This window comes from Nesoenas mayeri (genome assembly GCF_963082525.1).
Source record: "Nesoenas mayeri genome assembly, chromosome: 3".
NCBI classification, from domain to species: domain Eukaryota; kingdom Metazoa; phylum Chordata; class Aves; order Columbiformes; family Columbidae; genus Nesoenas; species Nesoenas mayeri.
Window position 1 is genome coordinate 60,227,348 of NC_137544.1, and position 26,636 is coordinate 60,253,983.

Below are 26,636 nucleotides of genomic sequence, written 5' to 3' on the forward strand. Positions count from 1 at the left end.
AGATCTGTTTCCAGCAGCAATGACTTGGAAATATGTTTATAAAATTCACATTCCAGAAGGGAAATAATACACTTGAAACTCACTTCAATATTTATATAGAGATGTATTTCTTAGGCTACTAAAGAAGAGTGACAATTTAACTCTCAAAGATTAAATTTTTGCTGCACTCTCTAGCAGGGTGGAATAAGAATCCAGGTTTATCACTGACACTACGTAATTGTGATTCTCGTGCACTAACGTATAATCAGCATTTTGCACAACTGTTTGTACTTACACTGTGACTGGATAACTACCCTTAAATACACTTCTTATAAAATGGTAACACAGAAGTAGTAATCAGTTTATAAAAAAATGCTGCTCCAAGATTTCAGGTGTGCAGAGCTGTAAGTTTACTTCAGAATAAAACACAGACATAGGGGAGAATCAAAACTTTTAGAGTTGTACTTGACCATATATTTGGACAAAGCAGAATTACAATGCATATAACAAACAGTAAAATTTCTTAAAAGTTGTTACAAATATTTTACTTTCTACCTGTACGATCATTAACATAGTTTACTATATCAAGATTTTTTTTCTAAAGGCTTAAAACAAAAACGATCCCTCTAAACTACTTTCCAACAGTAAAATTTAAGTAAAATGCTTACATTCATTTGACAACAAAAAACATATTAAAAATGTTGTGTGGGTGGTGCAAGAGCTGCTCTTTCAGCTACAACTTTCTTCCAGGGTTATTCCTGGGGAAAGAAAGAAAACAGTTTTGTTGTAAACTGTTAATAACCAAACTCCAAAACCTTTTGAAGTGATCCCCCCACACAATTACTTGAGATACTGCAAAATACGCTGTCTAATCTGCAATTCACTAAACTGTTTACCTTTTCCTCTTTGCGTCTGTCCTTTTCTTCATTATTTTCAATCGTTTCTTCTTCATCTTCCACAATCCCATCCCCTTGATACTTGTCATGTGTCCACTTCGGACTGCTACCTGACTTCTTGAAGTTAAAACGCCCTCTGCCACGCTGGAAAGTTCCACGGCCTCTTCCTCTTTTGGCCCAATAATCCACACCATCGTCTCTGTCATCATGCTACAATAATACCAGACAAAGAACAAGCTTAGAACATCCCTTAAATGCACCTCTTCAATGTTAGTACTCTGTGTCTTATTTATACTATACATAGAAACAAACAAACAAAAAACTTAACAGAACTTTTACCCGTTCAGATCATAATCTATAGAATATATTGTGAAGCATACAATTCATGATCCTATAATTAAAACCACAACAATAAATTGTTTTAAGAGCCCTTATTAGCTGTCATATCAATTAGCTGCCTCATATCAATTGATACGAGTAACTCATCAGTTACTGTCACACTCATCTTCAGTCAGAAGAAAGAATCGCTCACTGGTTTTGATGAAAAATAAGTCTGTGATTTTAAAGGAAGAAGCTCTAGCAATGTGGTGGTTTTTTAATTTTTACTTTAATGCAGAAATAAGAGTTATTAATACTTAAGGAAAGATAATTGATGGCAGTTTTCAGAAACTCTGCTTCACCTGAGCAATGGGGCAAATGAAGTTTAAACTGTTTAAATCTGACATTAACAAACAACTGAGTTTTCCTGCTTAGTAAGTTACGAGTTTGCTAATATAGCCTTACACAGTCTGATAAGTCTTCTAACAGTTCACTCCATGAACACTGTAATTATTTAATACAAAAAAAGTTTCTATTTATAAGGTATACCTGCTTCAACACCCGCTTTTTTTACTTGTGATTTGGAAAGAAATCTGAACTATTAAACACATACACCTATATAGAGCAGTTTATTAACAATTATGTATTATAAGTTAAAGGGTGCTTTTTTTTTTTAAATTTAAAAACATTTTTGGAGATGAGGAAGAAGTTTAGTAGCTATAATTGTTTTTCTAGCTATCACAGAATTTCTTAATTAATAGATTATCACATCTCTATGTTTACAGATCAGAAAAGTTCATATATGTGTGGGGAAAACTTCTATAAATATCTCAATTGGGACTGCAATATCTCTTACACTACCTGCTAACATATTTGTGACAAACTACATAGCTACAGGAGTAGGTCTAGTCTTCACTACTTAACATTTTTCAATTGTGAAACAATATCCTTAGTCTGCATTATTAAGGCTATCAAATGGAACAGAGGCTACGTATTCAGTACACTACACAACATGCACAATCCTCCTTTTGTAAACGCAGGTGTTAATGCATCAGTTCTGGGCCCCTCAGTTCAAGAAGGACAGGGAACTGCTGGAGAGACTCCAGCACAGGGCAACAAAAATCATTAAGGGAGCGAAGCATCTCCCTTATGAGGAAAGGCTGGGGGAGCTGGGTCTCTAGCTTGGAGAAGAGGAGGCTGAGGGGTGACCTTATTAATGTTTACAAATAAATAAAAGGTGAATGTCACGAGGATGGAGGCAGGCTCTTCTCAGTGACAACCAACGATAGGACAAGGGGTAATCGGTTCAAATTGGAACACAAGAGGTTCCACTTAAATTTGAGAAGAAACTTCTCAGTGAGGGTAAAAGAAGACTGGAACAGGCTGCCCAGGGGGGTTGTGGAGTCTCCTACTCTGGAGACATTCAAAACCCACCTGGACATGTTCCTGTGCGACCTCACCTAGGCATTCCTGCTCCAGCAGGGGGATTGGACTAGATGATCTCTTGAGGTCCCTTCTAATCTCTAACACTCTGTGATTTTGTGAAAACTAAGGTGATTTTCTTACAACTGTCACACTACTCGACTAAGAACAGAAGGACTGCTAATATCAGAGTCAGCCTACGTACATCCACAAATACTGTCATCTTTTCCTGGTCTTCCACTTTTGCAGACTTCTAGACAAATCTAAGACAAAGCTTTAATGCCATACAGACATAAATCCAGGAAAACACAGTACAAGCCTTTTTGGTTTAAAATTTGTTTTTTAAAAATTTTAGCCTGAGCCTGCCTTCTTTCACATCCACTGATTAAAATCTTGGAGATTAATTCCATCAGGCCCCAGTTATTGCCAGGCTGCTGCGGAAAGATACAAGCAAAGCAGAACCAGGCACTACAACCACACTGAAATTCCCATGGCTACATAACTCAAGTCCCTGCCTATACATGCATGCTACTTCCACACTTGTAGAAAGCTTGAAAAAACAAAAGCATGCATAAGACATTGAGTTCTCCACACCCACCAAGAAGTATTTCTTGCTTTTTGGGGTATATTCAGGATCCCATTCCTCTTCCTTCGGTCTCTTCTGAAAAGTAGTATTTGAGTTGCTGGGACCAGTATTTGTTCCAGCAAAGACTCCTCTGGCTCTTCCTCTGCCCCTAATTCGAAACTGATTAACCAAAATGTCATTTAATTCATTTACATAAAGCCACAAAGAAGAGTTCAAGTTCTCTACTACTGAAAATGCTCTTTCTGTGCTTAATTACAGCATTTGGAAGTGTAAAACCATTTTCAAATTTACATATTACTTTAAGTAATATATTCAAGCATTCACTTTGAAATAATGATTCTATTAAACTTAATGAAGCATATTTAAGTTCTTGGCATAAATTCACCCACAACCACCAAAAAAATGTCCTTTGACTGCTGCTACACTGGTGTGTTGCAACAACAGGTCAGAAGAAGCTTCTGAAGCTGTTCACAGACAAAACCAAAAAAACTGAACTGAAATAGGGAGAAAACTGTCAGCAGGAAAGGTCATTTATGGAGTCAGTCATACCAGTTATAAGAAAAATATCCTAGAATACATACAAACAATGCAATTTTCAAGTAAGTATATCTACTTTGTGTGACTCAAACATTTTCAACTGAGATTTAGAAATGTACTTTAGGCCAAATTAAATTTCAGGTGAGCAAATTCTTTACTCAGAAAAATCAACCATATGTACTGTACAAAGTAGCAATACTTGAAGTGAAAAGTAATGTCTTAAATATTCTTTATAATGAATTAACAGGATTTTAAAATGTTAGGCTATAAATTCTCACAGCAATAAAGAAAATATTTAACTTGGAATATAGTAAGTATAATACATACAGTTCCCTCAGCATACATAATTTTAGCTTGTAGAAAACATTAAACAAGAGTTTATATCCTACATTCAAGGGGAGAAGAAAGGTTAGGTTAGGAAGTCAAGACTGCTAAAACATGCAGTTACTGCAGAACACGATTTCCATAAACAGTCTACTTAAAGACACAGAAACTGTACAAAAGTATGGCCAGAAATTAATTTGTTAAAAGTAAGTATGTTTCATAAACCTAGACCAGAGCAAGATATAACTAACTAACTGGAAAGAGGAGTATTATGTACACTGGCTTCCACAAAGCGTCAATATTTCTAATGTAGAATTTATGCTGGACAGTTTTAAACCCACTCTGAAATCAAACAGACCGAAAAAGGCTCATAAGACCTACCCTACTGTAGGCAAAGGAGGGAAGAAAAAAATTGCTTGGAGAATCACATGGAAAGTGTCAGAATATCAACTGAAAAAACCTGTACAAGACAGGAAATACTACATGCTTTACTTCCACTAACTTTAAAACTTCCACAAAGTTAGGGCACAACAAGCAGTATCACAGAGTGGGAAGGGAAAGGATGTAGAGACAAAATCATGACAGGATTGAAAAACCCCAAAATCAACAAAACGAGCAAACCAACCACAGACACACACAAAACAAAACAAAAAAAACCCACAAAAAAAAAAAAAAAAAAGAAAAAGAAAAAAAATATAGACAAGAATACCCACCACACAACACAAGATCAGCATTTCCTGGCATTAGGTCCTATTATTAGATTCCCTTTAAGAAAAATATCTAGAGCTTTCCTCACCATTGTATTAGCACTCCTCTACCCATCAGCTCATCTTTCAGTAAAGAAATACAGAAGTATGTTATCTTTACAGGCTTATTTACTGCAAAGACCATCACAAAAAGGACAGAGTACATTTTCTATAGAAAAAGAAAACACCTTTTACACAGAACTATTACACACCGAATTCTTTAGGAGCTGGATATTAATGACAGTGTCATTAAAAGATCCTTCTTAACCTTATTTCTGTGTTCTTACTTCAAAACTATTCATGATGTTTATGTACAAGAAGCCTAGAATTAAGCATAGTCTAGCAGCATTAGTGAAAAATCATTGCCTATCTAACATGAAATAGACAGCTTAGCTTTCACTAAAGCCCCTATATTCGGCAAGTTATGCTCTCTCAAGTCTCTTATATCTCAAGTCTTCCTGCTCCTGGAACAATTCACAACCAAAACATTTACTTCAAAATTAAAGCAGTATTTACTGGAACACAGCCACTATTAGCCTGAATTACAAGGACATTCCTACACTAGACAGCATGTACATTTCAATACTATCCAAGCTGTATCCCTAAAGAGAAGATCTGAGTCAACAGTGGCCTATTTAGATTCTCCGGTTCAGATATACTTTGTTCAATAAGTCTGTGTGTGACCACCTATATCATTAGGAAACATTAACCAGTTAATATTGCACAGGTAGAATTGGCAGTCACCAGTAGTTAAATTAGTAAAAGTCTACTAAATTTCCAATTAGCATCTACTACACATCCAATCTGATGCTAAGTAGCATCTCTTTCACAACATCTACAATCTGGTTTTATAAAGCAGTGAGGCTTCCACCAATTACAAGTTTACTTCAACCAGTTCTCCTGGGGATGGGGGATATTTTTGTTTACTCAGTGCCAGTAGCTTATACAGCTAGAAACTGCTCATATTATGTTTGATGCCTATACCATCCAAGCATTATACACTCAAGTCACATAGCTGTTCCTTAATATAATTATATTAAAAAAAATAACAAGGAAGGAGGAAATAATGCATTTTTACTGTTACAAATTTTGAACTTTGAATTTTCTTCTAGTAGCTACAGTGTTTTTGATGGAAGATTCAAGCCTTAACTCAAGTGTTGCACTCTCGAACAGGCCAGTGTGAGTGCAAAGCCAATGTGATTGGGCACTGGTGTGATGTCTGCAAGCTAAGTGACAAGAAACAATGTTTCCTTTCAGGTTTCTTCCCTGTTTGTCATAACTGAATATCCTTTGGTTTTGGATAGTTTTCCTTTTTTGCTCATTTTTCACTTAAAGAACATATATGGGTTGTTCTCAGGTACAGAAAGGTAAAATGGATGTTTTAAAAATGTTTTCTAAAGGTTTTTCTAGAAGAAAACACAGAATGTTGCATTTGCATGCAATGAATATGTTAGAAGCCTCACTGTACATATATTTTGTACCCCACATGAATTTCAGACACCCTTGTATGTAGTTCTTTTACCCTACTACAAACAATTCAGTGTACATTTATACCAAACAATGCATCTGAGCATTATTTAGTCTTAATTACAGGCTACACGAAGAAATTACTGTGAAAGTATGAAATCACTCCTACTCAATTTGTAAGTCTGATGCTTTTTCCCCATCCAAACATTGAACTTTCTACTTTTGGGCATTTTGTTTTGGGGTTTTGTTGTTGTTTCGGTTGGTTAGTTTTGTTTAGTTTGGTTTTGGTGTTGTTTTTTGTTTGTTTGTTTTTTAAGTGCTCCTTATCTTTTCAAGGCCTCCTTTATTGATTTCTAGTCTTTACTAATGCTTCTACATTTCCCAATTAAATTAAAGAAACACTAAAAAACAAGTATACTATCTCCTCAGTACAGCCATTTGAAGCTTGAGGTATATTTTTAATTATGTGTCTCTATTTAACAAGTTGCAGGCATCACACACAAAGGAAGGCAAGACTAAACTGAAAATGACACGGAAAAACAGGGTGCAGGGAGCTAACTAACAGATCACAAGATTCAATTTTTACAGAAAGGTAAATTTTCAGGTCCTGTCAGGAAACAACAAAATTACAAAAGAACAAGGAATAAGCAAGAAATCATTCTTCCCATCCGTACACCATGGTCTCTACTGTGTATACTAACACATATTTATACAGCAATTAACCACTATTGGTCAGTGCCGGGAAAAAACAAAAACAAACAACTTTTCAGGTTTGGTACATCACATAAAAGAACTCAAAAACCACTGCTATGAAAGAAGTCTAGCCTAACGTTAATCGCTGCAACACTTACATATGTTATGCTATTAGTCAAGTGTTTGTAATTTTGGGGGAAGAGTAAGAGAGCAACTTACAAAGGTGCCTCTTGGCCTGTTGACTCCTGCAAAACCAGAGTATTCTTTCTGTTCATGGTGGGTTTTGAACTCTTCATCTCTTTCTTTCTTGCTATCCTTTTCTTCTCGAGAACTCGATGAGGAAGAAGATGGAGAGGAAGATGGGGAGGACCGGGTACGGTCTTGATCTCTTTTTTGTTTACTGAAAAATAAAAATATACACTCTGTGCTATTTTAAAAGTGATAGATAGTCCATAACATGCTATACTATAAGGTGTCTATATTTTATGTAAAACCATCCCCCTTCTGGTTATAAAGTCACATATTTGTTATATATTTCAGCTGTTACATTTAAAGTATAGTTCCGCTTTCCAGCCGCCTCTTACACATTTAAATGCACATTTTAAAAGTATATTATTGCTAGCGACTTGGAAAGCAGCAGTCTGCAAACTGCAAATACAGTTTTTCTAGGTTTTGATGCCCTGAAGAGATTCTGTTACTTTTAAGCTCTGCCCTTCTTCCGAGGCAGAAAACCAGAAATTGAACAGAAGAAAATCCTCAAGGCAAAGTTTTACAGTAACTTTACATAGTTCAGTTTGCACACTACTGAGAAGATTTAGTGTGGGCTTCCCTACATAGATGGCTGTATGGAATTAGGCAGGGGAAGATAACATGGATACCAAAGTCAGAAAGTGAATGGGAAACAGGAAGCATAAGTAAAAATTCATTGTATATCCAAGTACAAAGCAGGGGGAAAAAAAATCCTACAGCAAGACTTTTAGTAACCCCCACAGTGGTACTAATTTGACCGAATTTACAATATTTTTAATATTCTATTCAAAGGAAGGTCATACCTGAAGTAACTCTTACCACTGCCACACAGTATCCACTGAGATATGCTAACATTTTTTTCTTAAAAACAGCCCACTAGCTTTAGACAAAACCAAAAATTCCCCTTCTCACCCATGTTAAAACCTAAGTATCAGTAAGATTCTCATACTCTGGGTGTTACGAGTTGAAAAAGTGCGGAATCAAGCATAACGAACCAAAGTTCTTACACAAACTGTTTATAGAAATGTACTGCATTGAAGTCCAACCTCCTGATGTAGCCTGGATAATAGGACAGATTAATTTGTCATTTTTTTTTTCAGTGTTAGCTTGCTATTCCAAAGTTTTTGTCCTCATCCACCATAAGCCGTGTAAAAGACAGATAATACATATTTGCTGTAAAACAAATAATTTTAATTGTTTAAATTTAAATGTTCCATTATACATTGAAAATTGAAAGCAATTAAGCTTACAATTACAAAAGGCTAATTAGAAGCTAAAAACCTATATAGGGACTTCAAATATTTACCTGTCGTCTTTGTAAGATTTGTAATCCTTGTAATCTTTTGGAGTTTTCTCCCGTTTTCTTGACCCACTGGATTCCCTGGAACCCTTTGAGTCTCCTCGCTCTTTACTTCGCTCTTTTCTACGTCGGTCAATGTCATGCCGAAGATCAGTAGAATCACACTTTAATTTTTTATCTCCCTGTAAACAAATATATATTTTGGAACAAAATTTTGAAATAAAACCTCCAGAAGATAATCTGAATGAAAAGACAAACTGTGCATCAGTTTTAAAAAAAGTGAGACGTATTTATCTATTTTTCAACAAACTCTTCAACACACAAATGGACTTGAAGTGAACGCCCTTTATCTGCAATGGCTGGATCTAAGAAAACCGCAAAGCAATTTCATCTTCAAAGAAGCGTTCCCATCAAGCCAAGAGGATATCTATTTTTTGATGCAGACAGACCATAATACATGGTTTGGGAGTATGTTTAAGTATTAATTTCTTCTGGTGAATTGTCTTTAACAGAGTATAAGCACCTTTACAATTCAACCATACCACTAACTGACCACCTCAGTACTCTTTTTTCTCCTTCTATTCTTTATCCTTGGGTAGCTTAGAGCCACAAAATTGGTCAAGAGATGTCCAAGAACAAAAGCGAGGTGAGAGAACACTTGACCTTACATGCCACTTTATGAATATAGCAAAATCATGCTATAGAAACTGTTTTCCTGGTAACATGTTTTACTCAATAGAAAAAAAAAATATTCTAAATGCAAGTACTCCAGATACAATACATACTCGTTATCTTTGTATTTTTATACACAAAGTTAAAGTTCAGATTTAAAGGGAAATACAATAAATTAAGTTCAGAAATATAGCCAGGATGTTTACTTAGAACCTACTTTTTGACTTTCTTCTTTAAAGACTCTCTCTTCACCTGCTAAACGGGTGTGCTTCCTCAGAGTACTTGGAGAGATGTCAATCCTCCTAAATGTAAAATAAAAGTGGTGTCTTGCCACACATCTATGTGACTGTTAACGGCCTCAGACATTTCAACAGAAAACTGAGAAATAAGGCAGTTTTACAGCAGAACAAACTTTTTTATGTTAAGCCCCAACATGAGAATACAGAAGCAGACCAAAAATTAAAAACCTCGGTTGTGTTCTGTGTCAAGTATGCTAAAAATGCAAATACAGAAAACAGGCAGTTTGCATTTTCACATTTTAAGTGCAGCTTTGAAGATATAAAAAATGTTTAATGAGTTATTTCAAAAGATCAGTATATGTAGCCAGTTGAAAATCCATCCCCCCAAGAAGTCATCAACACCACAACAGCTTGCTGTAAAGCCAATGATATTTAACAGTTGAGAAAACATACAAAGTTGGATACTGAAAACAGACATAATATATCCTCACAAAATGAACACACACAAAAACTAAAGTAATATGAGATGGAACATTTCACACTGAAGAATAAAGATGCATGTATGGGGCTTCTTTTCATCTTCAAGACATATGCCCCTCAATATTTGAGCACTGCATGTGAGGACAGTAAATATATCCCAATGAGATCCAGAGGTAGAAGACATCTGCTAGAAAGCCATAGATTAAGTCAGACATAGCTCAGATACCCAAGTTCTCTTTGACAAAAGACAGTGGGGTTTTCTTGTATTTTCTGTTTTCACAAGAAACTGACAAATAATTCAGTACAGACTGAAAAAATATTTGGAGTTCTCAGAAGAAATATTAGCAAGCATTTATTTGAAACACAAAGTATCTACCTATGCAGTTAATATGTACCTATGTATTTCTGGGCTCTTTTGCCGGGTGCAGTGTTCTTCAGTAGCTTTTTGATACGCAGTGAATCTGTCATTTAGGGTCATTCCAGCTGACTTGAAGTATTGCTCTGTTGGTTACAACAGAAAAACACTGATTCATTAGTTTAATTCAACTGACAGGTATTTTACTCTCGACAGAAAGGCAAGTAGCAGGCAAAACCATAATATTTTCAATAAATCTATCAGAACAAGCAAATGTGGTGTTTTCCCTATATTTACACATTCTGAAACACAAACAAATTAACAGTGCACAGCATCACTGCAAGTCTACTTATAAATATGCCATGACTGTATTATATCTAATTCAAGCATCATTTACTGATTGGACTTGCTCATTTTCAATGACATTTTCATCTAATGCATTAGAAAGAAGCCATTTCTCAACAGTTATTTTATACTTTGCCCACAAGAGAAAATGAAGTTACTTTGAGTCATGAATACTTGCAATAAGTAAATTTTACTATTCATCACATTTTTAACTTAAAAGTTAATTCAGTGAAAACACTTAAGTAATGTATGCTTCATAACTACATGACTGACCTAACAAGTAATTTCTTAAAAGAATACAATTTCTTGATTTGAAGTTGTGATGATAAACGATCCAAGACAATTAACACACCTATATATAAATAAACTCATTTAAGCATCTGGCATCTTGGCAAACTTGACAATTTCTCTGACAAATTTTCTCTCTCCTTCAGAGACAGTTAAACTAGCAACAGCAAAATTCAGTTTTTAAACCAGCTCAACAAATGTGTTTAAATGTAATATAGAAATACATAAAGTCATGAGCTATGAAATGTTACATATGAAGCAAGCTATCTGCTTAACAGGTCAACATACATCTGTATCAACTTACCGCCCGGCATCCAGTATTTGTCTCATAACCAACCATTAAAACTTGAAACGGCCACTACAAGGGTAGTGCCTCAATCACAATTCCATCAAACACAGGAATTTGATCTAGAAACTCTGTTTTTATGCCATTTTTGCCAGGAAGACAGAAGGTTCAACTGTGCCTGTTTGGCATCTGTATCTTTCAACAGCTATTTTACTTTTGTAACATGGATTTTGCCATTTCAAAACACATTCCAGGACCTAGTTATAATGAAAAAGAAAACATCACTGGGCATTTTCAGCTCTGCATTAATAAAGAGCTGTTCAGACTGGTCGCATCACACCAATAATGAACATAACTTCAATTTGTCAAAAGAGTTACTAAATTCTGATCACAGACAACAGTCACTTTGAAACTTAAAGAGAGGTTCTGCTTTCAAAAACAACCATAACTGTACATATTCTAGTAACTTGACCAGACAGGCTGTTAAGCTGTTACATTTACCAGGTATTTGTTTAACATACAAAAGTTTACAGAAAAACAGAGAGTTTCAGGAATATTATTTCACCTACAGCCTACATATGCACCATACAAGCAAAAACTTACACAAGCTCTCATTGGATTGAGCCTTAAATGTCTTTACATATCAATAAAACAGATACTTTCACAAGAAAAATCATTATACGCTGAACAGGTATCCTACTAAGAGTTTTTTTTAATCTAATACATTATCATAATCTATTATTGTTGACTATTACTTTCTTCGTAAGTAATTCAAAACATAAGAAGTCATTTGGCCTTAGTAATATGAATTTTGCTAAAAAATGGGACTTTTAAGGGAATCTTTGCACATACTTCTAGCACTCAAATCCTTGCAATTTTAGAAGCTAAAACATCTTAAAAAACAACGCCTACAGACAGATACACTAAAACTGGTCACCTAATTAACATCTCCACATTCCCACTTTGTATGATGATATGGCAAAATTATTTTCACAAGCAAATTCTTTCACATTATCTCAGTACATAAGAACGAGACAACAACCCAGTGAAATAAAATAAATGCTATGGGAAGAAAAAACAAAACAAAACAAAAAACCACACATTTAAAGAACTCTCCAGATATCCTCACTGAATTTTAAGGAATTATCTATTTTTCCATGAGAAAACTTTGACAGGATATGTGACTTAAATAAAATAAATCTACTTCAATAGTATGGGTTTGTTTTTTGGTGTTGCGTTTTTTTTTTTTTTGGCGGGGGGTAAGGGAGGCAGGTTTTTTGGGGGCTTGGAGGTGTTTATATTAAGCCACAGCTAATTATTTTCTGATTTAAATGTAGTAAGTCTACAATTAATTTAATAGAGACTTATTTATCTACTGCCAAGTCCTTGTAAGTAAAATTCCTGGCTCCAGCACTACAATACTGCCAAAGGGGAATAAGATGAAATATCACAGCATATTTTACTATAATTTTAAGTACAATTTTTCTTAAATCTTATTATTTTGACACACACACACAAAAATTTCTTCTAATAAGAACCTGGAAATGAGTTCTGGGATGCTCCAAAACAAATGTCATTGTATTTACAGAGCAAAAGACACCTGTCAACCCACATTGCACCACTTAATATACAACTGTATGTTAGTGTCATTAAAATAAAACTAAATAAGATTGACTGAAGTAGTATGTTTTAAACTGCACTACAAAAATTCAAACTTGATATGCTACTTAGACTCAAAATTTTATCCAGAAACACAGTATAACTGCTATTATGCTTGACATTGCTTGGGGGTTTCTGACACTAGCTTCTGTGGCTATTATTTTTCTAATTCTTTTTCTGTGTTGTGTACCTCAAAAGGAGGAAAGCATGACTAAATAAATCAACATTAAAATAGGGTTGAAATCTTCACGTACTAGAGATAGCAAACAGGCTTAAAAGAAATTGTCAGATGTGTATTCAGTACAATAAACTGAATACGTACCTTTGACATGATGAACCAAGGACACAATGTGCTGAATAAAAGACTCTGACGTGCTTTTGCTGGCCTGTGGCAACTTTATGTGGTCAAAGATGGATCGGAACTCTTGCTCCTTCTTGACGGAATGGACAAGTGTGCTAGCAAGCAGCCTGTCTTTAGTCAAGGAAGCAGGTCTAAAAATGCATCAATAACAAAAAAAAAGAGACACACAAAAAGAAACCAGTAGTTTAAATAAAGATGAATGACACCGCAGGCAGGTGGAGAACCACTGTAAAGTGGAATAATTTACCTATTGGAATCATCAAGAGGTACTGGTGCCATTTTGAGTTTAACTTCAGGACGATGGGAGTCACTGGCTATCATTTTGATCCTAAGTGGGCTCTCCTCTCTGAAGGTGGATTTTTCTCTCGCATCCAGATTCTTGTGTAGAGGGGGACTGTAATCAAAGAGTTCTTTGAGCTTTTCAGACTTTACCTGCTCAGGTGACTGACTTTCTTTCTTCATCATTTGTTTCTCAGAACTCTTGTCTTCTTCCTTGTGCTTATCTTTTGTTGTACTAGGCCTTTCCACTACATAGGCAGTCTCTTTAAGCTTATAACTTTTCTCATCTCTAAATCCATCGTTCTCTCTATTGCCCTTGACTGATATTTTAGATTTGTATTTGGCTCCTTCCTCCTCAGCATTCCGGTGAGATGCAGTAGGAAAATTTTTACCCTGATCTGCCAGGACAGACTTTCTGAACTGTCTGTAATCCTCTGTCTCCTCTGTGTCCTCCCCTTCAGAGTCATTAAACTTTTCTTTCCCAGTCTCTTTATCAACAAAAAAATCTAAAGTTTCCTGTTCCTCCCATTCCCTTTCTCCCTCTGTCCTCCCTTTTTCTGATCCTCTCTCCTTCTGGGCCTCCTTCTCCCTGGTATTACCCCTATCAAGCAGGTATACTCTAGACTCTTCATCTGTGTACCTGTGGATAGCAAAGAAGAGACTGGTAACTCTGGATTGCATTCATTCCAGTTCACCTGCATCCCTCTTTTCTGTCAATCCCATATCAAGAAGAAAACACAGTCCTCTGAGCAATTAAACTTCAGCATGCAATGCTTCACACACCATTCATACAAAGCCTACTGTTTGTAAGGTACCACTGGAGGCAACCGAAGAATATAATGTCTTTCTGTAGAATAGCTAGAAATTCTCTGCTTGAGTGTATAAAAAAAGCTAGTGGGTCTTTTATTCGTTCTTTCTTAACCGGTACCCAGTTTTACAGTCTCTTACACCAGTCATTTTTTTCCATCAAATTCACATGAAATTTGATAATCCAGACTGTAATTCATTGTCGTACTACTTTCAGTTAAAAATTTAAAGGAGTACCATAAAAAAGTAAATGGTTTTCATGATCTTGCACATTTCTAAGACAATCCTAAAATCTGACACAGGCTTAATAAATTCGCTATATTGTTTACAAGCAAGGAACCTTTAGAAAGCAGCTCTCCTACACACAGAAACACAACAATTAATTATTTCAACCACTGCCTTATCTATGTGCTTATTTTCATACAGCTCCTGATACATTCACCAACTCCAATACATCTAATCCAGAGGAAGTTGTATTTTTGATCTTCTAAGCAGTATTTTTTTCACAATGAATCACTGACTGGACAAATTAAAAGTCTACATTCAAACCTACATAGCACAGTGAAGCTTTGCTCAAGAATTCATTTTGTAAGAAATTCAATGAAGTACAAGTCACATTAGAAAGAAACAGCTGAATGTTATTAAGATCTTTACGACTTCTAAAAAATACTACTATATCAAACATTTTAAGAGCAAATTTAAGAATTTTAAGTTAATTGGAAAACACGTATTCAACTTCAAATATGTTGTCCTTTGCATCAACAGAATTATGGTCCAATAATACTAAGACATACCCTCTTTCATGAGTAATGCAAGTCAAGGCATCAAAGGTGTCATATTGCACCATACAATTAGCAATGGATGCTGTTTGTGTTAACAAAGAAATCATTGCACAACATCTGCATTTTTAGACTTCCAGAAGATTTGCACTTCAAACTACAAAAAGCATTAAGATCTTAAACTACTAGAACAGAATTCACTATCAATGAAGTCTGATGCACTACTCCAGTTAAGAGTTTTCTTAACAGTAAATGGCATACAACAAAGTATACTGTAAAGGAAAAGCACAAAACATTTTTTCCTCAAGGATACATGACCCTATCTCCACTATCCAACAGCAAAGGCCTTGATATATCTTAGGAGGAAAAGGCATGTTTCAAACTCATTTCCAACGAGACTAAAATTAGTAATATTTACTCCATAGTATTCCATATGGCACTTCCCAAGGCACAGTGATGATCTTGTCAAAACTCAGAATTTTAAAGGCAACATTAGGTTTATAATTTAATTCTTACCTTTTCATAAACTTTCCACCTTTTGCAGCTTCCTGTTCAGCACCCTCAGGATAAAATGACCGCACTCGAGCCTCCTCACGGGGAGCACTCTGTGATGGGATTGTCTTTGCAGGGCTTCTCCTTGAAGGGACGTGATGCAATGGGCTATTCTGAGAAGGGCTATAACGGCTAGAACCATTTCCAAGAGAACCAGAGCCAGACCTCTCAGGACTATGCTGAATGGAATGGGAATGTTGAGGTGTGTCTTTTGCTGAGTGGGCTGTGCCAAGCAAAGGGGCATCAGAGCAAGATGAACTCTGACTAGGTGGGGAGGCAATAGAGGGACTATGGGGTGACCTTGGACTGTTATCATAGGCTGAAAGGCCAGGCCAAATGTCGCCAGAAGCTGCTGCTGACTTGTTAAAATCATCAAGAGGCTCTGATGGGTCATGTTCAAATGTATCTTTCTGTTCATCTTGTGATTTATTTTTCAAAGGGCTATCTTGCAAAGGAGCCCCTTCAGTTTTCTTTGCCTGCTTTTCCAGAGACGCACGTCTTTTGGAAGAGACAGGTGATTTGCTGTATGGGGATGAAGAACGAGATGAAGAGGACCTTGGGGACCTGGAAGATCTGTAAGATCGACGAGATCTGCTCCGGGACCTCTGGGAAGACACAGACCTTCGTTTTGGACTTCTGGAACGTGAACGGCCACGCCTAGGACTTCGGGAGTGTCTTCGGTTCCAGACAGGCCTATAACCTCCACGATGGTATCTACCACCTCCTCCTTGATAATACCCTCTACCTCTTCCTCTGTAACCATAGGGACGTCTCATTCCTCTATTATTTCTGTAATCTCTGCGATAATCTCTAGAATAAACACGATCCCTGCTGCGAGATCGTGAATATGTTCTTGATCGAGACCTAGAACTAAAATTAAAAAGCAAACATTAATATTTGACAATTAAAAACAAAATGCCTTGACACTAAATGCTTGATTTCACAAATGCAGTCAGAACAGTAAAGGAAGCTGACTAACAGTCTTAAAGTAACTTCTAAAATCTCTATTATTTCTGTCTTAAAGGTTTATAATAAACACGTCTATACTCCTAAGGACAGTGAAGCTTAGACTTCAGCATCACATGATTAAGACATTACCAGCCTCAGCGGCCTACCCTGCCATTTTATTAAGGATTATCATCATTCTGGAGCATAGCACTCAGTTCCTCTGCCACCACAGTTCACAGCCTGGAACATGAAGTTACATGACCCCCGGTTTAACATGCCAGCCTGTGGACGGCAGCTGAAAAGGCAGTAAACATTCAATTCAGCCACTTCTTTCAAGGGAGATGGTAATGTCCACTAGTAAGAAAGATGAGGAAAAGGCCAGAGGCAACTGAGAAGACAAGACACAGCAAAGCTTATCTGCTGAAGCCTTAATTTACTCCAGATCTGAAAAGCTGCATGAGAAATACAGAACAAATCACAGGGAAAGAGACTAGACAAAGAAAACATCACGTGAAGGGAGAGGGAAGAATCAAGCCACAAATCACTAAGAACCATTAGCATTCTAAAATTATCTTGAGATAAAGGAAAACAAGAAAACAGCCAAGTATTAAACAATCAAAGTAACATAAATTACACCCAAAGCAGAATTTACATACTGCCTAAAATGAAATAAGATTCCAGGCCCACCTTCACCAGAGGATCATGCAAGTGAAAAATGATTTCCAGACAAAAACTAATATACTAAACCCAGCTTTCATGCAGTAAGACATCAATTTACCTGTATCTCTTTTTTCTAGAATGGGATCTGGATCTTGACCTAGAGCTGGAATGAGATCTGGACTTCGATCTTGAAGAATGTGATCTAGAGTTAGATCGACCCATTTTCCCAGTAGATATACTCCTTCCCAAAAGGAAAAGCAGCAAGGAGAGAGAAAAAGTTAAGTGACTATTTAGAGTCTATGTAAATTACAAACAAACAAAATTTTTCTATGTTAAAGTGAGAATACTAGAAAGAAGCATAGCATTTCCTAAACAAAATAACTTGGAAGATTAGTATGTTAAAAGTCCAACCATGTTTTAAAGAATTTAATGTAGCTACAGTACACGCAGTTTATCTGAAACTATAACAGGTTCTCCACATTTAATTTCAAACTGGTCCTGTAGGAGGAGAGCTGAAGCAACAAAAAAAAATGTCTGCAAATTAAGGCAAGAAATAATGTGAGTCTGGACAATTACACATTTCAATATATTTTAAACAAATTTCTTGGTATTCACGTGGTTTATAGTTCCCTTGCATTTTCAATGCACCAATCCTTCTGTGGAGGGACTTTATAGTCCCCTACAATGTATTTTTTGCATAAGCAAAGAAAAAGCCCTGAGGAGTTTTGTCCAGCAGTTGTTGGTTTCAGCCAGGGGTATTATTTCTCTTAACCACATGTACTAAATCACTCTGACCAAATTTTGCACTGGTCAATATGCCCACTCTGCATCTTTTTAGGTTAGCTTTGCTTTTTAAACTACATGTAAAATGCACAGCCAACTTAAAGACTTTAACAACTTGTTAAATAATACGGCTTACAACATAATTCAACATTTTTCAGCTCAAAGTAAGCTACAGAACTACAATTTATTCTAAAGCAGTGAGTCCTGAAAGAAAATAAACTCATAATAACTATTTCTTCTTATGTACAGTCATAATAAATATTTAGAATTAATGAGTACTAACCATAAAAAATACACACCTTTTTCTTTTCAGATCATTGGCTAAAAATCCCCAGTTTAATTAATAAAAACTTTGACCCATTACCATGTTCTTTTGAAAATGCTCAGCTTTAAAAAAAAAAAAAAAAAAAAAAAAAGAAGGGTCACATTAGACAACCTGAATATAAACTGTGAACAAGTAACTACATGTTTTCAGGCCTTTGTATGCTCAATCTCTATAATCACCATTGTTTAATAATAATTAAAACAAAAATGGAAAACACAAACATTTAGCTTTTGTACTGCAAAAAAGTGTAAAAGCCTAAAATTATTGTATTGAAAATACAAACTCAACACAACAAGCACTCTCTGTCACAAGGTACTTTATATAATTTTTCTTGTTATCTGGGTGATATTTCAATTATGTAAGGACAAATAAACAGCACTGGAGCTTAAAGTTGAGAAAATTTCAGAGAATCTAGATACATCAAAGCAAACCAAAAAGAAAAAGCAGACCAAACTTTCCCCTCTCAACTGGTCCCTCATGCACCATATAACTTTCCCCACTGCAGTAGCACAACAGTTCACACGGCCCCAAAGAGATTGTAACCTCATCTAAAACTAACCCAGCAACTAAACTAGCTTTCCATTTAAATAAGAACAAAAATTATATACCTTGGAGAAGAATATGTTGAATGCTGTGTTTTTTATTGGCTCCTTCCATTAAAAAGCAAATTTACATAACCTATACCCAGAAGATGGTTTCTAATTCATTATGTTCAATTAAACTCACAGAAAATGGCTTATCTCTTAGGCCCATGTACTCACAGGCAACATAGAGTTTTTAAACTGCTGTAAGACATGAGGCATACCAATTTTCCAAGAGTGATATAAAAAAGACCTCTGTTTTTTTCTATTACAAGTAATTTTCAGACCAACCTTTAGGTGCACAGTAAGTTTATAATACAACCCAATTTCAGCTTTACAGGAACTCTGTTTTATTTTCCCTGTATTCAAAAACATTTATACATTTGCATTCTATGTGCAACAAGTATGTATATACTGTACAACAGTTAACCTTCACCAGAGATGCAAATTTCAAAAAGATTTATATATTTTAGTTTCTTATTGCACACATAAAATTTAGGAAAACAAAATCAATTCTCATTTTAAATGGTTGGATTCAATCAGAACATTTTAAATTAGAATTAAGTTAATCTTACCTCAAACGGTTAGTTGGTTCCAACAAAGCAATTATTTCAAAACTCTCTTATTTCTGCTTTCAGCAATAGTGATCCCTATAGAATAGAAAAAGAGACTGTCAAAGGTATCAACTCTCACTAAAGGGCAGGTAATACCTTTGCTTAAATGGGTTCAAAAATTAACTTATCATGAAAAGACAACACGTAAGGAACGCCAAATTTTCTGTTGGACTCAGTGAAGCTGCATGTTAGGACTGGAGCAGCTCAAGAGCCAGCCACTGCCAAGGGGAAAACCCTGCTCCCCTTCCATACATAATCATTCCTCCTTCAGCCTTGCTTACAGGGCTGTATAACGCACTATCCTCGCCTTCACAACAGCCCTGACACCCTTCGGGTCCTTCAGTGAGCGGGCTCTCGATACCCAGGAATCACATCCATATGGCCAGGTTATCAAACTGGCTTAATTAAGGGCCAAACAATTGCCAGAGCTGGATTATGGAGTAAAGAACGGCACAGAGTCAGGAGGAGGAAGCAAAAAGGACAGTGGCAAACTCTTAGAGCAGTCTGAACTTTAATATACAGCTTTGCACTTAACTGGTGCTACCTTCATTGAAAAAAAAATTAGGCATGAGGGCTTAAGACAATAGGTTTCTCTGCAATATTTATACAAGCATTACTCTCTTATATCTTCTTGTTTAAATTGCATACATACATGAATTTAACTAAATAACCAACATCTCCTCCTTCAAAAATAAGCTCTTTCACAGATATACAGGAACAAAGCATAATCATTATAATTAAACGAGTCTCGAAAGTACAAAATTGTCACTGGCTTCAGCTTTTAATTACCTCAAAGCCTTAAAACTGCTTATACATGTGTAGTCTGGCTCAACATTAAGCAAATTTCCCAATTTCACCCAAGCAAATCAGAATTTTGTCCTAATTCAAAACAGACAGAAAGGATCTCCCAGAAATTCTGCATCTCAACAATTTACTCATTAAAGCCAAAGCTGTAAGACATCCACTGCTCCTAAATGACACTTTCACATTTGTTCACAGACGTTTTCAATGTTTTCTTCATCTAAAAGAAATACTGCTTTCAAAAGTCCACTTACCATTCACTACTAGTGACCAAGAGGTTTCCAATTTCTACAAAATATATGCTTAATAAGATTAAGTTTTTACTTCCCAGCAGCAGCAAGCATGAGCCTCTGAAGGAACAGGGTAGTGTATTGGACCACTTCAGATCTTGTCTAGACAACAGGTGAGATGGTATTGGCTAGCAAAGGTTAATTAAGGTATTCAGAAGTCTAGCACAGAAAAAGTGATACAAACTTCAGCTAAATGGCTGAAATTCAGTTCAAGATTTTAAATCAATATTTAAATCAACTCTACTTCTGACTTTTAAAAACAATCTCTTGGTGTCAGCTGAAATCCAAAATCCTAAGTTAGCCAAGTCTTTAGATCTTTGGGATATAGAACAAGATAACTGCTTCACCTTTAAAACCTCTATGCAGAAGACAGGATCTTAAATCACTATACCTCAAACTCTGACAGTCAGTTCTGCACAGTTTCAGGAATCTTTTCTAGCAACTGGCAAAGGTGAGAAGTAACCACACTTCTTTATTTTTTTAAACAGCTGTTGGATATACCATGTCCAATTCCGGCAGCTAAAATATATATTTGATACCCTTCTATTTTTTTTTTTTTTTTTTTTTTTTTTAAGAAGAGCATGGATATCACATTTCAAAATAAAAAGAGTTCGGAATATAAAACCTTAAATATTGAAAAAAGACTCCTCGATTATTTTCAGCTTCTGTTTCTATTTAATTATAATAAGTAAAAGCTTGACACAAAACTCCCTTTTCCAAACAATGCTCATACTTAGGAACAGAACTGAAAAGACTACATAGCTGTTTTTTGAATAAAGGTTTGTCTGTGTAAATATTCCCAAAAGATGCAAGAATCTAAAATTTTACTAATCTCTGTTAAAGCTAATTTAGAGAGGAATAGTGGTAGATAAAGAGATGAGTAGGAAAACTGCTCCTTTGTAACAGTAAGCATCTACATGCTTCACACTTCTGCAGAAAACATACAGGTTCCTCTGAAAGTATCACAACTACAAAATATTGTTTCATGGTATCAAATAAAATCACCCACAGCCTCTTCCTGTTGAGTGCTCCTTGTCAGTCTGTAGTGGCTACACCGTGTCAAGTAAGGGCACAGTAGTAAAAGGCAATGAGAAAGAGGTGCTAAGAATCGTATGCTGCTATACAACAACATAAATCACTAAATCAAGATACTAGTTGCCTCTCCCACTTCAGTGCATGAAGTTTATCTCTGGACTAGTTTCAGAAGAGACCCAGAGCCTGCCAAAGGTGCATATTAAGGATGTGGTACAAGACGTCATAACTAACACCAAGCATTTTTAAGAGAGGACCATGACTGCTATGAACGTGGCCTATGCCTGAAACACCTCGGCTGTAATCCACACACTTTTTGCAACTCAAGCTTCTTTTGTTCTTGCTTTCTGCCCTAAATATAGGAAAAGAGATGCTTGGCTCTCAACCATTTCACTGTGCTAGAAAATCTGGATATTACAAATGAAGCTGCTATAGCTTCACTGTGCTTTAAACCAGAATAAGCTGGCAACACTAGTTTAAAGAAACAGCCCATCTCTCATTTCCTTACATTCCTCATGAATCCTTCCTTACCGCAGCACAAGTATTTCTGCAGTCATATAGTGAATTAGATCACCAAATATATGGACCACCTGGATTAGCTTCAATACAAATTACTTTTTTCCAATGTCATTCATAACACAGCCCCACAAACATTTGAGCCAACACAGACAAGTTGCAATTGCAGCCAGACAGGACTGCTTCTTTTGGCAGCACTGTAATTTTAAAGCTTCCCTGAAACCAGCTTGGCAAAGCTAGCAGCAGCAGCAAATTTGGAAGTTAAGCTTTTTAACCGTACTTGCAAGCAGCTAGTGGAAAAAAAAAAAAAAAAAAAAAAAAAAATCACACAAAAAAACCCCCACACCACCCAACACCAAAACTCCACACAAACAAAATGAAACACGAAAACCCACACACAGACACAAAGAACAAGAAAACCCACCCCAGACAACTTTAACACAGAAACCTGGGCATTTAAAAAAAACTGATAGTCCACTACCTGTCAGATACTAGAGTCACATTCATGACCAAAGAGAGTCAATGAAAGTTTCTTAACGACATAACAGCAAGATCTTGGGTGTCTTAAATCAGTCTCAGCCAGCAAGTGTGACCATCAAGCAAAAAGAAGATACACATCACAATCAGGTCTATCCCACAGCAAGCAACAAAATAACAAGGATATAAATGTTGCTGTGTTTAAAAGAAAAATGGACAAAGAAAACTGCTTCCAGTTCCTTTTACATATTACTTTTAAGAGTCTTACTCCATCACTGAAGTTTAAGTTTTCTCACAGTACACAGACTGAATATGCAATGTATCTGTAGAGCCATTTTTAAAGTTTTTGAAGACATTTTAAGACAGGTATCCCCACTTACACTAGCAAAACACCGCTTCCTCTTAGCTTCATTATTTTAGCTATCGTTCAGTTATAGTTATTTAGTAGTCTACACTTCTCTTGCTTAAGCATTACTTGAAAGATGTCAGGAAGATTTAAGTCAAAATCTTGTTAAAGTAGTTCACAAGCTGTTGCCAAAATGCATTTTCATTCAGAGATTCAGGCTTCAAAATAAATTAGGATTATACAACCAGGACAAAACAAAAGGGGATAGGACAGTCTTCAACAAATCCCACAGAATTTGTAGTATTCTCTCATAATACCTACACTGAATTAAAGAAATTCAGTCTTACTGAGACAGTAGTGTAATGCGTCTATTCAGTTCTTGTACATCTGCCATGCTTTCTTATCCATTCTTTACATGCCCCCACTTTTTTTTTTAATGGCCACAAGCTTAACAGCAGCACATCACAAATAAGAACAGAATGCATTTCATTTGTGACTGTAATCTCCTATCACTCAGATCATCAATGACTAGAATCCTACAAATACTAAAATACCATAGCAAATTTACCCAAACTAACTTGGAATGTATAAATTAGAGCTTGGAAACATATTTTCCCCCATTATACATTCTTGCTATATAATGGTATCTTGATACCATATATACACAGTTACAAAGACAAAACAGACATATATAAGAACTACAGCATGAAAAGTCAACTGGAACAGTAAAACATACATTCATTCATTTCTTTATAGAAAACAATATAAAATATTTGCAAATTAAGTAAAAAAAGAGCACCAAACAAAATAAAAATCAGCTCTGCAAAACTATCATATGATTGGCAGCAGTTCTTTTATGTAATACTATTGGCAAACAAAAGCATGTTTCTCCCCTAACTGAAAAAAAAAAAAACCAAAAAAAAAAAAAACCACCAAAAAAAACAAACAGAAAGGAAAGTGACTCTTTCGAAGAATTTTGACAATACACAAAAAGGAATAGCCATTTCTTTTATGTTTTGGTTAGTGTTTTAAACATTGTGTTTTCATACACAAACGGTGGTTTGCACAATCTCTTTGCAATAAGCCATGAGCATACTGCTGCAGAAAAGGCTATTTTCCCTCCCTCATTCATTCCAAGATTGATATTCATATAGGTGCTTGGTGAGCTGGACCAGTGACCTAATCCAGAATAAAACTACTCTGGATGAAAAGACAAAGTTGACTTAGCCACACCACCCCCCCACATCCCATTTACCACAAGGCTGTATGGAGGCCAGTGCCAGCAAAATGAACAAGACCGCAATGCACTTTTTCAGAATATCTTTGGGAGAAACTGTTGCATAAATAAACTGAATACAGCTGTAACCCGAAGGCTTACTTTGATAGTTTCTTTCACCTGTCTCCACTACTTGTAAACAAACTCCAAATATTTTCCTGTATTCTTCATACCCTTATAACACCATACCTCCCTGACAACAAGCCCAAATCAAATCCATCCTAACACCTGCACCCTAGCTCCAAACATGAGCTTCCTGCTGACCCTTTCTAAACTCCTACAATCACTGGAAGCTTTCTCAGTCCCCAATGGCAACACACCTTTCCCTGTGGTACATTCTCCCCGCATCTCACCCTTCCCCAAGGCCTCAGCCACGGCCTCCACCCAAGCAACTGTTCCTTAGAGCCAGGCTCACTAAAGCCTTGTTCAAGCCATGAAACCAGTGCTCCGAGGAGAGGCGGTCAGGCCCCAAGTAACGATATATGTAACACATTAAGCATCTTCCTGCCATTCAGCACAGCCTGTCACTCCACATCAAAAGGGACGAGTAGGAGGAAGCAATTCCTACCACCCCTGCCACAAGAAGCTGCATGCTTGGAGTGCACCTCAGAGCCAGAACCTTTACCCCTTATTTTCCCTGCTTTTATCTAAAGCAACGTGATTATCAGAGAGGAGAAAGACAACAGCTGAAAGGAGGAGAAAGACAACAGCTAGACAGCATTTTCCTGGAATCCCACACTGTTTAGCCAATCCTTCCCACACTGACAACAACTATTCAAAGGGATGATTTTATATATTTATAATAAAGCAGTGCTACTTACAGTGTCAAAACCTCCTTTGTTTTGCATGCCCTCGGGTCTTTCTGTAGTAGAATTTAACTGCCATCGTTAAGGTAAAACTTTGATCTCAGAGATAAACAGGCGACAAGTTGTACTGACTTGGTAAAGGATTACCGTGACATACAAACAACAACCTAATTTTCATACGAAAATTATAGGCAAAGAGTAAGGGGTTTACAAAGCAAATGAGGAATAAAGGACAAGATCCCACAAAGGTTGTATACCAAGGTATGATCATTACCAGGAATATAGTAACCTCTTTTCAGCAAGGGGCATAAAAAAACACTCCAGCCCCTCGCCGGCTCTTGTAGGCATTTCTATACAGGGCAGTGAAGGCGCAGGAAGACAAGCAGGAGCAGAGTGTTTAAGTCACAAGCGCCTGAACCGCAGTCATGCCCGAAGGGAAGTTCCTCTAACGAGCGCAAAGGCTGATCCAATACCGGGAAGCATTCTTCCACCTCAGCACCGTTTCCCTCCCCGGAGTCACACCCGCAAGGATAACGGGCAGATTTCACACTCCCGTCAGCGGCGCCGCTCGGCGATCCCCTGAGGCCTGGCCCCCACAGGGCGGGCGGAGAGGTTGCAAACCCAGGTCGGCCGGGGTGCAGGCCCAACGGGGCAGGCCGCCCGTTCCACGCCCCCCGCGCCCCCTCCCCGCCCCACGGCGCAGCGGGCTCCCAGGAGCGGCGAACCAGCACAAGGCAGCTCCACGGCCGCCTCCCGCCGCCCCTTCCTTCTCTACCTTCGCTCTCTGGGGCGCCGTCCAGGCCCAGGGAGGAGGGACGCCGGGTCGGCCCGACTCCCGCAGAAAGCGGCGGCGGCTGCCCGCGTCAGGGCGGTGACGACGGGCAGCGGGACCCAGGCTGCCCGGCCCCTCCCGGGGGATCGGCGGGGCCCGTCGCTGTGGGGCTGAGGCGGGGAGGGGGCGCGGAGGATAATGGCTGCGCAGCGCCCAGGTCACGCGGCGGGGGAGGGCGGGACGGCGCGGCGCGCGGGCACCGCGCGGCCGCGGGGGGAGGGGAGGCGAGGCAGGCGGTACGGGGGGCGCGAGCGCCGCGGGAAGCGGGGGGGGTGGGGAGGGCTGCTCCCCCTCAGCCTCCTCCCGCCATCTTCCCCCCGCCCCGGGGCCGGCTCGGCCCCGGCTACGCACACCACCGTCCCCCAAAACATCCCCGCGGCCACTTCACCTCCGCCTCTTCCTCACCTGGCGGGCGGAACTCCCGGCAACCCCGCTCCCTTATCGCGGCTAGGCGGCCATTTCCCGTCTGGCCGGGAGAAGAGACGAAGAGGCCCAACTGGAAAAAGAAAAAAAACTACCATAGAGAGCGGGGGGCGGCTGCCGCCGTGGATGCGTCACTTCCGCCGTGGGCGGGGGAACACCGGCTCCGCTCACCGCCCGAGCGCCATCTTGGTTTTGGGTAGCGGTCCGCAAGGAAGATGGCGGTTGGTGACCGACCGCAGGCCGCCCCCGGGCCTGGGGGAGTGGCGTGGCCTGGCCACACGTCCCCTAACCCTGCCCCACGGCAGCG

The 26,636-nt window shown here is 37.8% G+C and overlaps 1 protein-coding gene across 13 annotated transcripts; it reads right to left on the reverse strand.

Moving 5' to 3' along the window:
• Positions 1-260: 260 nt before the first annotated feature.
• BCLAF1 (BCL2 associated transcription factor 1) lies at positions 261-26,636 on the reverse strand. Of its 13 annotated transcripts, none has more exons than XM_080341563.1 (14): positions 26,312-26,440; positions 19,492-19,566; positions 18,310-18,397; positions 17,346-17,468; positions 15,584-16,489; positions 13,450-14,121; positions 13,164-13,333; positions 10,304-10,409; positions 9,407-9,491; positions 8,524-8,699; positions 7,188-7,368; positions 3,214-3,360; positions 876-1,085; positions 261-737 (listed from the first exon to the last, which is right to left on the reverse strand). In XM_080341563.1, the coding sequence occupies exons 4-14, from the start codon at positions 17,447-17,449 to the stop codon at positions 732-734; spliced, it is 2,763 nt and encodes a 920-aa protein (XP_080197689.1). In that variant the 5' UTR covers positions 17,450-17,468; positions 18,310-18,397; positions 19,492-19,566; positions 26,312-26,440; the 3' UTR covers positions 261-731. The 13 variants fall into 13 exon arrangements, 11 of the variants coding, with proteins under 11 accessions (XP_080197689.1, XP_080197692.1, XP_080197690.1 ...); XM_080341566.1 differs by having other exon boundaries at positions 18,294-18,397; XM_080341564.1 differs by lacking the exon at positions 26,312-26,440 and adding an exon at positions 25,850-26,295.